Genomic DNA, 15,088 nt, shown 5'->3' with positions numbered 1-15,088 from the left:
TCTGTGTTAATTTGAATACATTTTCATTTGTTGAATCGAAAGTGAATGTGTGATGCTCATTTTTGTGACAACACATGCATGTCACCAGATGTGATTGTGCGACATCAGGCGTATTATTTCGTACATGATTCCGTGTAGTTGATGTGGCATGTCTTTTCCCGGCAGGGGGGAACGGGGAGGGGGAGTTCTGGGGGTGGTGGCGATGGGTGTTGTGGCCCTCTTGGGTGTCCGGCCTGCATGCTCAGCGACTCCATGGCACCTGTTGCCCTTCAGTTGTGGCTCTGGGCTGGGCTCCCTTCTTGGGGGGCAGGCTGTGGTCTGACTTTACACCAGGTCAGAGCAGGTGTTAGTTTCCTGCTGCTAACACGTCTTATTGCATGTTTAGTGGTCGTATCGCGGATCTTGCTGGTCGTTGAGAATGTTGCGGAGTGGTGTTGCCGCAGCTTTTTGCATGGGAACACCTACTCTGCATCTTATTAGCGATAGATGCAGGGGCCATCTTTGGCGATGTTTTTTGTAGCTGCTTTCGCAGGTTAACTGCTGCTAAGGGCTGTTAGCGCCAGCTTGTGAATGGGGTGATAAATGTACTGTGACTTTGGCTGGGATAAAGTGCTGTTAACTCAGCGATAACTACTTGAGAATATGCCCCACTAAGTACAAGTTTTCAAATTAGAGGTAATTTGACTAACATTTCACGCATTGCAGGGGTGCAACCAAATGTGCTGTGCTGCATTTTGTGAAATGGTGGAAACAGAAGAGTACCATATCTACTAGGAAATGATACTGTTTTTCTCTCCCCTTACACTGCCACTCTTTGAACCTGCCTTGTGCAATACACACACCTTTGCATAGTAGTGCAAGAATTAATGTAGAATGTCTAGCAAATATTTTGTATTGGAATGGTACTCTTCCATTAAAAAGTACTATGTTTAGGCATAGTTTAACGCTTTTCCCACATTGGATGTGTGCTGTACAGCCATGTACAAACCATGGTATGCACCATTGTTGTAAAGTAGCGCATAGAGGTACTTTGCATTACTTTAGGGCTACTTTGCTTGGACAGAGAACCCCAATTTTATACTTTGCACTGGTTTGCACCTCCTTTGTGCAAAGTGTCAGTAAGTCTGCTTGCAGTCTCTGTGCTAAGCAATTGTCAACATTTTACATCTTTGAGGATGTAAATATTTCTGGGGAAAGTCCCGAAATTCTATTCATGTTTCTTGAAATATACCCTGTGCATTGATAAAAAGGAAACAGTGGGCACAATCATGTTCTACAAATGCTCCATTTTCATACCTTTTGAATATAAAAAGGTGATTTGGGGAACCAGAAATTTATGTTTTTGGATATTTTTTTATATTTTAAATGCATTAGTTTGATTTTGGAAGAAATATTTTTATGGGAATGCACTAGGGTTTTCCTTTAGAAGTGCGAGAGGGGACAGTGATAATTTATGTGCCATCACTTTATTTATGAATCCCACTCGTAATCTAAGGGTTTTTATTTCACAATATAAGAAGGCATGGAATTCTTGAGAGTAAAATATCTATGGTTACACGTGCCTAGATTTTCATCGAGAAATGTGAAGGTTTTAGGTTCTTAGATGCTATAAAGTGTCAATGAATGAGACTATAACTTTGATATGGGCACACTAAGCCAATGAAATCAAACAGGTTTCTTCTAGTCTTAGTGCTTCTCTTCAACACATCAAAGACAAAATTATTCTATGAAGGTAAGCCGCTGAGACCAACCAACATAGATATTCCATAGAAAATCCTGCATATAACCCTACCCCAAATTCTGATTGTTATACTTTTTTCTGCATATAGATGTCCTGATGAGGTCACAGGGTTTACATACTAGGAGGCTTTGTGAATAATTCTTTAGTGGTACTTGACTATCTGCTAAAGCGATAGCGACCACTAGTAATGGGCCGTCATTGTATCAGTTTGGTTAAAGTCTAGGGCTTGTGGCTAGTTTCTGTTTGTGAAAGTAATAGATGGTGTTAGGCAATGGTTATCAGTCACGTACTATGGTGTCAGACATCTATAGCACAAGGGTGTGCATTATAATAGAAGCCTATTGTCACTGTTTGGTCCTATAATGTTGTCTAAAAAAGACAAATCTTCATCAGTTGCACTGGTGTCCTGCCTAGCGAAAACACATTTGTTGCTCCCAGGTGAGCGGGTTGCCCAGCACAATGATGGTGGGGAAGAGGCCGATAGTCCACCGTACTGTGTCAGTAGCAAACTGATCTTGCAGAAACTGGCCTCCTGGTACCATCTCCTGTGCACCCATTCTTCTCGAATTGATTTAATTTTCTATTTCGTTCTCTTCCAGTTTTTAAAGTGAATCGGGAAACAGAAATTCTTAGTTTCCCCACGAATTTTATTTTATATTTTTACAGAGGCTTGATCTTAGGCAAAGGAAGTTCGTCCTGTACGGTTGATGTATTTCGCCTCTTATTCATTCAAAAAGTCCTAAATATCCTTATGGTAGTTGCCTGATACTACTAAATATTGAAATTGGAAATCGATACGCCTCGACACACCGTTTGCGCCCTGAAGAAGTTCTGGTTTCAGAACGAAACGCGTTGGCTGATGTTTTGTCTTTAAGTGGATCATTAAATGAATATTGCAATTTGTACATCACGACTCAGCGTCTATATATGAGGACAATTGAAAAGTTGAATAGTCTCTGGTAACCGGATCAGACCAACTTATATAGCTGTGCTTTTCCATTTAGGATAAAAATTGAGTTCTTACCCAAGGTCTGGGTAATGCTCTTGGGACAGGGAGCATTTGGAAAGTGCTTGCTGGACTTTGCAAACAAAATTAATTTGGTGATACTAGGATTGGTGTTTATCCTTTTTCTGAGCGGTCCACTGTCCGAACTGTGGTGGTATAACAGCCCAATCCAAAATGGCAGCTCTCCATCCCTTTAGCACATTTTTCCAATCCATCATGGTGGCTTTTATCTTCCTGTGATTTATTTCCTGCTTTAGCGGTATTAAAGGCCTTTGTCCTTTCTGCTCCTTGTGTCGCAACACTTCTTTGTTTCTATAGATTTGTTTCCTCACTTCTATTGCTGCCTGCTTTTCTGCAGTGATTCTCTTCAGTTTGTTTCCTGCTTCTCCTGTCTTCTTCCTCCTTCTGGGTTCTTTTTTCTGGTTACCGACTACCTGTGAAATTCCTGCCATCAGGAGATTATTTGCCCTAAGGCTTTTTCCTCCTTGGAATACCTTCTATAAGGCATACCTTAGAAGGCACTATCTGCTTAGGCACTTTCAGGTGTCAGAGGCATTGTGGCTACTGGAAGGGGTCACCCTTACCCCTGGGAAACCAAGGGCCTGATTTAGATCTTGGCTGTTGAGTTACTCCATCACAGCAGTGATGGATATCCAGTCCTCCAAAATATAAATCCCATTATATCCTATAGGATTTATATTTTGGGGGATGGGATATTCATCACTGTTGTGACTAAGTAACCTGCCCCCCAAGATCTAAATCAGGCCCAAAGGCTTTTAAAAACTAGGTCTACTCGGACATCCCAGACTTGAAGGTTGCTTAGTGAGTGTCCATCTTCTAAAAGGTCTGATAGATTGCGATGACAAAATATTGATCATGTGTCAGACGCCACCTAAGCCGATCAGGCATTGCAGATTGATCCAGCTCAAACCTTAGTCATGACAGTTAAGCAACATCATGAGGAGAACTTATCCTTGCATCAAGCTCTTGCTTCCAGGGTTTCGAATGTCCCCGAAGTATCTTTAACTATGCTACACTTTCTCGGTGGTCCAAGTAAACTGAAGGGGTTTTGGACTCAATTTTCACAAGAAAAGGCAAAGGTGAGATTTCTAACCACGTTCAAATGAATGTTTTAGAGGCCCAATCTTGAGTTTTCTGCAGAGAAAGCCCTATGTGACATCCAGCAGAGCAATGAAGGTGTTCTATCTTACTTCACCTATTTTCGCCAGCTGACAGCAGAGACCACGTGGGTTGAGCTGATTCTGGTTACCCTCTTTCAAAGAGGTCCTAAAAAAGAAATCTAGGATGAGTTGGTACACACAGCTCAAGCCAGACAATGTCGGTATTGATGGATCAGATATTAGCTCTTAAAACATGCTACGTGAATGTCTATCTTAGAAAGATAGGTCTTCGGGGGAACTTGAGTACCAGTATGAAAATCAGAGGCAACTCCAGAAGAATCAACTGCCTCTCCCAGTGAGAAACCGATGCAAATAGGATTAGCCCAAATAAAATTGCTAGTATTGGCTATTTTCCATCAAGGCTATGGGCCACTTGTCCAGGTCTAATTACGTTAGGAATCTTCCAGGGAGGTTATAGACAGCCCCTGGAGAAATTGTTACTTCCCACCTGTGCAATAATGCATTCCTGGCAGCCTTCTCCCAATATTGGGCATTTCTCTGCTCATTTGATCAGCATGGTTTCTTGCATCTTTTGTCCAAGCCCTACTATGCTACAACCTCCGCCAGCACTACAAACTCATGGGACATGGCCAATGCTCCATTCAGGTATAGGTTGCATTAAGGCTAGGCACCCATTACGTTGAAGGCTATCAGTCTCTACTGGTACAATCTGCTCACAACCCTGACAGTGCATATTTCAGTACACTACTACCCAACATCAAACGTGCCTGTGATTCCTCTATATTTCCCCACCTGACCATTATTTTCTTACCATCCATGTGTCTTGAATACCATGGGGGACTTGGTGGTTCACCAAGGGATCTGTCAATACCCAACCTTCCACCAGCCTTGGAACTTCCATGCTGGGTCTTTCAACACCTGGCATATAAGTGACCCTGCCCAACTGTACTGCTGCGCCACATGGTGAACAGTCTGGCAGGGAAGAGTGGTCAACTGGCCACTCAAGCCCACTTATAGGATTGCTGGACCAAGTTCAAAGGTGGCAGAACCTCTTACTTCCTCTTCCACATTCAACATATGGCCTGGTATGGATATTGAAGAGGAATGGCCTTCTGAGTGACTATTAATTTGTCTTCTGCCCTAACAGGAACACTGAAACCATCCTCATGTCTTTCAGGGAAGAGTTAACCTTTGTTAGGTACTACAAAAACTGTTATGATCACCCTACAAGGAATTCGATACGGTCAGATCCTAAATGAGTAGTGGGGGTGTGGGGAACACACCTCAGATCTCCCCTTAAAATCGACCAAGGGCCAAACTCACCTAAATGACATGCTTCATCATCGGGCCCTTCCTTTACTGGGGACAAAGCTCTGCTTGTTAGTGAAGAGTGTCTCAATACTTCTCAAACAGTCTGGCAATTAACCCCTTGTCTGCTGAGGTCGATCCCAGCTCGTCATGAGGCACAGTAGAGCTGTGCTCATGATGAGCTGGGCTCCTCATAATGGCCCGCCACTCCCCCGCGAGGTGAATTTCACACCTGTGCGGATGTTCTATGGGAGTGGGCGGAGTCATGACGAGCCCAGCTCGGCATGAGCACAGCTGCATTGTGCTTCATGACGAGCTACGCTCATCATTAGCACCGCGGCGCTGCGCGCGGCCCCCCCACCCCCCGCACAGGTGGGGAATTACGCCCGCGGTTAAGGGGTTAAAGGTGTGCGAGCCAATGTATTTGCAGGGAGAGTGGGGCCAGATCTGACCCAAGGGTCGTGCTCAGATCTTAGAACCCTTGCATGAGCCGATCCCTGAAAATGTTTGCTATGTAAATCATAGAACAAAAGTCATGTAAAACATGATACAGTTGCTTCAAAATTAAAAAAAAATTATTCATGTAACATGTAAAGCATTGACATTAATGCATCTTATTATAGCACTGGACTGAGAAGCATTTACGTATTTACTAAAAGTAATAGCTATTAAACATAAACGTTTAGTGCACTAAGATGCAAGACAATTGTCAAGTGAACTCTCTATGTGGCCCATATTATCAAAGCAACATCATAGTTTATTAAGTCAAACACATTGTGTTTTTCTACATCTGGTATTTGGAACTCACATTTTTGAAAGGGCTTTTATTAGCGATAATGAAGAAAAAAGAGTTTTGCTGAACCAAAAAAATATTTGCTTAAATCACGCAGTTTAAGCAATGAAACTCCGATTTATTCAGATTTTCTGGTTTCACTTTGTACAAATCACCCAGGAAATTGGTATCTTTTTGTCTTTACTTTTGTTAACTCTTTGTTTTTAACTCTGGGCCTTTTTTATATAGCGTGAACTTGACACAAAGGCGAAATTGGAATGCTTTACATGAGCACCAGTTACTTATTCAAGGTTACATTTATTGCTTAAAGGCATGGGGAGATTCAGTGATTTGCACAGCATCATATGATTTGAGCCAATGTTGAGACTGGTTCCTGGTTCTTCAGGTTCAGAGTTTTCAGTACTGACCATAAAGCCACATCCTGGGTAGAGGGATGGTGGCAGACAGAAGCCACAAGAAAGCTCAGCATTTTATGGGCTCGCGGTTCGAACAGGACTTCGAGCTGAGCCAGAGCCAGGCTTCAGGCTCAAGCCTGGCTCGAGCTTTCAGTGGCTCGTCCACCTCTACTGGTAATTCACTTTGCCCACAGTATAATACTCCAATCAATGAAATATTCAAAGGGCATTGATGGCAAAACTCTGAAAAGATTGTGTTATTTTTCTCCGGTAAGCAGGGCCAATGGAATTATCCAATTGTGTGGCTGCAGGGTTTTTGGATAAATATAGATTTGATACATAATCCTTCATCTGCTGTGCAATCTGCAGATTATAATAAAAAAAATTGTTTCTAGCTCAAATCGGTCAAAAGTTACTAAAACACAGCAATACCTGTTGCTGCGCAGTAAAAGGCCCTTTGCAAAGGTTGACAGCTCACTTTTCTGTTGCTTATTGCTATATTTGTGTGTTAAACTGATACTATTAAGGTACAACTAATGAACAGACAGTGTTAACAAGTGTAAAAGTGAAAGAGTAATGAAGTAATACTAGCACAATATGTGCTGCATTACACTATATAATTTGTCTTTTCTTGGCGCATAATTTGGTCAACCCTGCAGCTTAATTTGGCCGTCTACTCCTGCATGATCCAAGTGGCTCCCCAAATGAGCCAACAATGTGAAATTTACATGTCTGATATCCTTGACCATGGGCATATTGTACAAAGTGCTGCAAGGGTCAGCCTTGTCTCCTGGCACCAATAAATCAATATATAGATTTTCTTCCTGTTTCTGATACTATGCAGCCAGGTGATTGATTACACATGTGTTTTGATGGAATTGAGCCCCCTCTCATTGGCCATACTCTGCTCTTTGCTCATTTCCCCCTCCCTGGATCTGCTCATGCTCACAACCACCACACTCATAATACAGGGGCAGTGGTGATCCCTTAGTTTGCCGCCCAGTGCCAGTAAGAGCGGAGGGGCGCGGGTGATAGAGGACAATGAGCGGGGGGGAGGCGTTCCAGCGATGCTGACGAGAAAGACTGAAGAAAAAACTAAACTTACCTTGCACTCACGGCTCGCCGCCGCCCCTCAAAAAAGTGACACCCAGGGTGGACTGCCCCTGTACCTTCCTTTAAATTGACTTTCATTCATTTGTACCACATGACAAGGCCTTCCGGAAGTGAGAGGTTCACAACTAATGCCCCAGTTTTTTTTTTTTTACATTTTTGGAAGACCTTTATTGATAGAAAATCGCACATACAGCCCAGCAAAGAGCCCGAGGGCTCACAGATACAGTACATTTCAACATAAGAAAGCGCAAAGGATCTGTTACAGAAATACTGAGGTCTAATTTTTAAAAGTTTTCTCTGAAGGATAGACAGGAGCAGGATATCGCAGAACAACGAGTTGGTTCCGACCTCGTAGGATCAGGATAGACAAATACACAATATAATAAAATGCCAGAACTGCTGCTTACCACACAGAAGAGAAACGTCTAAACCCAGAAAAGAAAAGAAAGAAAAAGAAAAAGAATAGAAGGCCCATAGAACCAAAGAGAATAAAACAAAAAAAAACCCCATCCACCCCCCACCCTGCACCCCTGCAGCTGGCTACGGCCTACCCCCCCCTAGCAGTGTGCCTGTCGCCCAATAAAAGGAGTCCCGAAATATAGAGAGTAAGAAAAGGGTCCTAATCTATAACTCTCATTAAATAAAGAAAGGCGGGGAGGAGCCCACCACCCGTCCCCCGGCTTCACCCTCCTGTGAGTCCAGTAACAGCGCAAAGTGTAGAGTCCGATGATGTTAAGCATTACAATCAAAGTAAGTTGGAAGCACAAAGTCGGCACACAGCGTAGTCAAAGGTAGCAACACACCACCCACATGCCCAGGTCAGCAACAAAGAAACCGCCAAACCATGAGAATAAGCGTTCACCCCTGACCCGTTCTCTCTTTTCCACCACTGCGAACCATGGAAACCCAAAGGGACGTGGACGGTAAGTCAAGAGAGCCAGTTTGGTACAAGCATTGAATAGGTCCAGGTACAAGCAGAGCAAGTTATCCCAGGAAGGGCACAAGATACACAGTTCCCTTGTTGTAAGGCGTATCCGGGTCTGGGAAGAAAGTCTCAGTGTTCGGTCCCTTCCGAAGCGGACCCCGGGAAACAGGGGGCATGAGATGGGGAGAGCACTCCTGTCGCTGTCGCGAATCACTGATTGCACGCCGTCCCGGGCGAACACCAGCCACAGCGTGAGGCATCCCGGGGCTTGGGGCGCATGAGGCAGCCATCTTATTGCCGGCGGGCATGGAGGAAGGAGAGTCACTGTGGACCTGCGAGTCAGCCATTTTGAAGCATCCCAGTGCACACACTATGTCGTCCACCTTGCTGGCCAGAGCTCGAGTAGAATGCACCACATCACGGTGAAGGGAAACAACAGCTGCCAATAAGTCACTATAGCACAGAGCGTCTCCATTTTCCCTTCCAAACATGGCACGCTGCTCCATACATCCGCGACCACACTGCGTCACAGACATTTCAATGCTGCACTCGAGTACGCCCTCCATAGTCTTCAGTCGGGACGCTACAAATCCGGCCAGGCTACGCACAAAGGGGCATAAGTCCGCTAGGAGGCAAGGGGCGGCAGGCAGAGCCGAGGTGGGCCACAGACGTTGTCCCTTAGAGATGCCGCCCCACAGTGGCGGCTGGTGACATTTGAAAGTGGTGGGGCGTAAAAATTGGGGGATGAGTGTTGCATTGTGAGGGAGCCAGACTGACTTAAGGCGGGTTTGCAGTGGGGTTGAAGAACTTCCCTGTGAGAAAATGTTGAAAAAAGGAGTGGTAAATGGAGTATTTTAAAGCAAATTTGAGCAAGCAAGAAAATCTATTGTGAACATGAAGTCTTGAAATATTAAAATAAGAAAAGAATTGCAAAGAACAAAATGGCATAAAAGTCTACAGAGTCGACTTTATCACCTTTAAACCTGCAGGCACGTAACCTCGCCTTCAATGCGAAAACCAGTGTCTGCATATGTTTTTTTTTAAACTGCATTATACACTTTCAGCACTGTAGCCAGCTCCTCCGATAATCTTATTTTAAGAAAAAATGATCTAACTGTCAGGCGAATTCAAGTGATAATATTTTGGGGAAAATCCAGTAAATCAACCAAAGAAAGAGAAATGAATGTATTGCACAAAGGTTCCGTAGTTATTAATATGGTATGCAGTCAAGCCACTCCATTAAGATAAAAAAGATTACCATTACTTATACATTGTTCAAACTAGGTTCATAAAAGACAATAAAAAGAAGCACATCTCATTTACTAACGCGCACACTTATTTACCTAAATAAATCATCATGATGGTTTCTCATTGTGGGCAATGAAATGCCGGTTCTAAAATTCTATAATTACCGGCGAGCAGCAGTCATGAATCATTTGGGGAGATAAGTGTGCGTCTGATACAAGTGGAAGCTGCAAACGTACACAGAGAGCAACAGAGGTGTGCCCACTCTAGTGCTACCGAGATCCGACCTCGAGATAAACAAAACCGACTCCATCCAAAAGAGAAAACAACATTTAACTGGCACATTGTAATATCACACGTCTTCCTGGTTTTCAGACTAAGCACGCAGGCTGGATTTATTTTTTAATCTATGTACAAGTGACAAATTAACAGTCACGGCCAGCATGACGGGTAGGGTGGAAATGGGGTCATCGTGGGACCATGGGGGGGAGGCGGGAGGGGTTTAATTAAAGAAAATAAAACTTGCCGTCTCGGCCTGCATTACGGGGCAAAGAAATACGCTCAGATATTCGAGGACGGATTATTTATTTTTCAAGTTTGAATATCTGAGGAGAGAGAGTATGTTCGTATACATTTCTGGTAGTACCAGCAGTGGGGATACTAAAGTTACAGACTGCAGGCCAGGTGCTTGGTGGAATTTGTGTAGGCTTGCTTAATGCTACCTTTCCTTTCAGTCACTGTAAAAACGTGAACTTCACTTACTAGTATGAAACCTCTCTCGGAGTGTACTCGATAGATGACGTCTTCCCACCGACGCAGATTACAGCAAGCACCAGGCGGTCCATCCGTAGTAGGCACAAGACAGTCACGACGACGCACGAGTCACATGGTCCACTCTCCTTACCTTCGTGCTAATTATACTTTCACTATCACTAGTTGTTGTGTGGGAGCACTTGTGCGCCACGCGCGGTGACATCACTGCAGTTTACTGAGTTTAGGGAAATGGCCAATCACAAACGACATGGCTGATTATAGCCATATGTGATTGGCCATACTGTGCTGCCCTCAGCCAACACCCACGCGCGGTCCCATCCTGCTGCAGCAGCCAATCCTGGCGTAGCGCTATCAGCACCACTGCGCCAGGATTGGCCTACGAGCAAGAGACTATCTGCCCTAAATGAGCCCGGGGCCCCGGGTCCTGCTATGTGTGTGTGTGCTAGAGAGAGGGGAGGGGGAGGGACGGGCTACACTGTGCGCATGCGCGGGAAAGTCAAAATATTGAAGACTCCGGGTTTTAGCTTGCGCAGTCACTGCCTGCTGCTTGTCTGTGCGCTGCCTGCCTGCCACTCTTTCTGCTGCAGCCCCGCCCCCCACGGCCCACTACCTTATGGATGCCCGATTCAGTCATCAGTCGGGCTGGTACCGGAACGGTCGCGCGCAGTGCTCGGGTGCCTGACAGTTGCGCATTTATTTTAAAATAAGTTAAGATTGATTGGCAGTGCAGGTGCGGTCGTCCATGGCATGGGATAGTGGGGCAACGCCCCAACGCCCCCAATGGACGCACCGCCACTGCCGCCCCATCCGATGATAAGGGAGCGGAGAGGTCGGGAGCCGCCCGCCGTTAGCGGGAAAGTACACAAGTAGTCACTGGGCAGCCAAGAGACCGGGCTCATACAGACAAACGGCGTAAACGATCGAGCCGGCAGGCACACTCGTCTCTGTACCTGCAGTCCAGCGGGGCAATGAATGGCAGCCGGCCTCCACATCCACTCGAGGTCCCGGCTTCAGAGCTGCAACAGGCCGTGAACTGCCGTCGGACGGTTAGCCCACTTGCAGTGTAGCGCGAGCCTCGGGATTTCGGCGCAAGCTGTCGGAGCCCGCCTGCTTCCGCGGTGTGCCATCTCGGTTCAGGATCACCGGCAGGATAGGTACCAAGGAGGTGACGGTCCTCGGAGCCGAGGGACTACGCGTCCGACCTGGACGCCATCTTGGCTCCTCCCCCCCACTAATGCCCCAGGTAAACATCTAATATAGCTGCCTCACATTTAAGCTCCAGTGCTCAAGAGGGCCCAGTTGGAATTCTAAAGCTGAAATATATGTTTTCTTGTCAGGAACGTACTGCAGAAACAATGGCGAGAACAAAACAAAACCTCATTTTCATTTTATAGTGCTTAGAACACACTGTCTAAGCTGTAAAGTGCCGGATGAAGCAGCACATTGAATGCGATAGGCCATGTCTGACTAACAGTGTAATTTATGGACAGCAGCTAGAGACTAGGTCAAGAATTTCACTAGATACTTAAGACTCCATTTGAAAACTTACTATATACTAGCAGAAGTACAATCATTTGGGGAGATCGCTCCACTTTTAATTCCTCCTCCCTTTCTCTTTGAAGTACAAGTTTTGTTACCACGTTATACAAAATATTAGCTTACAAGGCACAAATTATGTATCCCTTTAAAAAAAAATCAAAACAAAAATAACAGACGAAGCAAAATGCTACTAAAAATAAGGAAAATACATACATACATTGTACACTTTGATGAATGTAAAGTGGTCATATGAAATCATTCTATTCTACCATCAAAACTATTTAGAGCTAAAGCTTCAGGAAAGGTGACCAAATAGTTTCAACCTTATTCAGTCTGCTCCCTTGCTCTGCAAATCACACTCTAAGCAAGACTGACTGAAGTTTATTTAGAGTCTCGAAAGATGCTTGTGTTATAATCTGGCGATGCCCCAACATGATTTGTCCGGCTGTTTTCTTCCATTGTCCTCACTCCCTCAGCACTCCTAAGAGGCCTCATTGCCATGTGAGGACCCAACAAATGCATACACACCAATGAACAGGGTGGAATGATGTCTGGCGTGCAGCTCAAAACATGCACTCAATTGCAAGGATGAAAATAGGGCAGGCAAAATAAGGTGCCATACAGGACACCATCAGGAGGGGGCTCCAAACTACTGCTACCAGAGGCAGAGGAATAGATTGTCTTATTCTGGCAGGAACAGTTGTCAAAATTTTACTTTACTTGGGATGGCAAATTCCTTGGACTGTCCTACTCAAATATTTTCCAGGAAATAGATCTTTCTGATTACAAATCTCAAGCAATTTTACTTTTTTGACTGTATATCTCTGTGTATCATAGAATACAGCACCCCTAACGGCCAAGGCACTATAGTAGCTTTCTTACCTTCAGGAATTTGGTGTCTTTTTGATATTTCAAGAGCTTCTTCAGCAGAAGGCAGTACGACGCCATGATAGAGGACGGTCTGTTGTTTATTAGGACATTGATAGTTTCCGAAATAGTCAACTCCATGGTTTCCGTCATATAATTTAAAACAACAGGGTTAAGTTCATCAGGGCGAAGTCTGGAATAAAAACAGGCAGCTCAGGAAAGAGGCGCTGGCATTTAAGGAAGTGAGATCATCTCTTCACCGGAAATAACCTGCAAGCGTTGCTGCCCTGTGTGTGCCTCAGACTCCCAGGGCTCACCTATTCATGAACATATGCATGATTAACGTAACACCAGCGCACCTCATATATGTCTGATATACAGTTATAAATTTTCTTTTTTTTTCTAAATCTTGTTATCTAGAAATATGTGACTTAGTACTATTCATTCACATCTCTATACATGCTGATGCCGTCCATCTTATTACATTTCTGAGTCATTCGTCACTGTCAGTCGTTCACATTTTTCGCCCCTATAAGCATTCCAACCTCTCACAATTATATCCACTTTTTTGGACACTCCCTACGGACGTATACCGTCTTTTCTGCTACCATGGCCAAAATGATGTCTTTGCACCTATTGAGTATAAGGGGGTTGGGCCTTCCCCCAGACAGAATTGTGGATTGTGGTATTCCTGAGAGCTGAGTGCGACACTCACTCGGGGAAGGAAGAGCCAGACCATTCAGTACACTTCAAAGGGTTCTCTTTGAATTTGAAGAGGTCACTGGAGAGGAACCGGGGCACATCTTATGAAGATGGGGCTGGTAGGAGAATCATGAAGTAATGGGATGAGGCCCCTGGGTAACCTTTTGATGCACATATCCCTTTGGCTGAAATTCTAGTGGCACCTGCCTCTGCATTATGATGCGGCGGGCGGAGGCATAGGGACCGCCCGCCATGCTCCTTGAGCCCGTCAGTGCATCAGAAAGACACCATAATCCCCTTATGATGACGACACCGCCATCAGGATTATGATGTAAATTTATGACAACCTTTCCATGTCAGCCTTTCCGAGAAGGAAAGGATGTTGGAAAATTACTTTGGTGTCCCCTAGCAGGGCCCTCTTACCCCCTGGCCCACCGCTATGGAGTCTAGGGGGCACCTATGGTATGCCCCTAAATATCCCTTCACTGCGTGGGAGGCACCATAAGGTGCCTGCCACACAGTGCAGGGATGTTTACAAGCATCCTTTTCACTATGACAGTGTGTGCTGCTGGCCTTTGCCTCCCACAGCACAAACTGCCATAAAGAAATGGATGTTTCCAACCACCTTATCGGCGGTCGCATCCTAATGCACGGTTGGAACCATCAACCTATGGTCAGACAAATATATACTATCCCCACTCCAGTGTGTGTAACACTAGGGAAAGTGTTGGACTGAGGAGTGGCCAAATCTACTATTCCTACTCCAGGCTGTGCAACAGTAGGGAAAGCGTTGGACTAAGCTGGTGTAAAATTTACAATTACCAATCCAGTCTATGCAACAGTGGGGCCAACATTTGACCCAGGAGGAATAACATTTACTATTCCCACTCCAGTGTGCAGTAGGTAAAGCATTAGACTCAGGAGGGGGCCACATTTACTATTCTCACTCCAGTTTGTGCAACAGTAGGGAAATCATTAAAGTCAGGAAGGGTAAAGCTTACTATTCCAACTCCATTCACTACTTCAGTACAGAGAGAGTACTTCACCTCAAGCAAATAACACATTTTAAAAACTTTATTAATTACCAAAAAGTGTAAAATTGTAATTATAAAAAATAAATGTCTACATTTTAACAGACTAAATAAAGAAAGCAAGACTTATACAGTATAAGGTCGGACCGTGAGCACACTAGGAGCGTCCAAGCGCGTAAATGAGGTAAGGCAATGTTAGTCTCAAATTAGGTATTCATTCATCATTATTTTATTTTCATTTGCATTCATAATCATATTGTATCATCATATGATAGAGTGCCTTCACTAGTTTGGTCGTTTTACATATTCAAAATTCAAACGTACAGGATGATAGAAAATTCACACGAAATTATCAGTCCAATCCCCTATGCATTTCCTGCAGAGCACTTCATCAGTGGGAATCTGTAGGAAAAATGCAGAAATAACAATGGGGCATATTATCAAGGGGGTTTATCTCTGCTTTTTTGGCTTTAAAAGCCAAGAAAGCGGAGATAAAATGATCTCCCT

The 15,088-nt window shown here is 44.5% G+C and overlaps 1 protein-coding gene across 1 annotated transcript in view; it reads right to left on the bottom strand.

Moving 5' to 3' along the window:
• The window catches only part of LOC147707671 (hormonally up-regulated neu tumor-associated kinase homolog A-like), a 413,280-nt gene that overhangs the window by 76,306 nt on the left and 321,886 nt on the right, over positions 1-15,088 (bottom strand). Inside the window, exon 7 of the mRNA XM_086925234.1 lies at positions 12,864-13,041. Within this exon, the coding sequence (XP_086781360.1) occupies positions 12,864-13,041 (178 nt within the window). The remainder of the gene's footprint in view (positions 1-12,863; positions 13,042-15,088) is intronic.

This window comes from Lissotriton vulgaris, chromosome 6 (genome assembly GCF_964263255.1).
Source record: "Lissotriton vulgaris chromosome 6, aLisVul1.2, whole genome shotgun sequence".
NCBI classification, from domain to species: Eukaryota; Metazoa; Chordata; class Amphibia; order Caudata; family Salamandridae; genus Lissotriton; species Lissotriton vulgaris.
The sequence above is the reverse complement of the archived record's forward strand: the minus strand, read 5'-3'. Positions and strand labels throughout refer to the sequence as shown.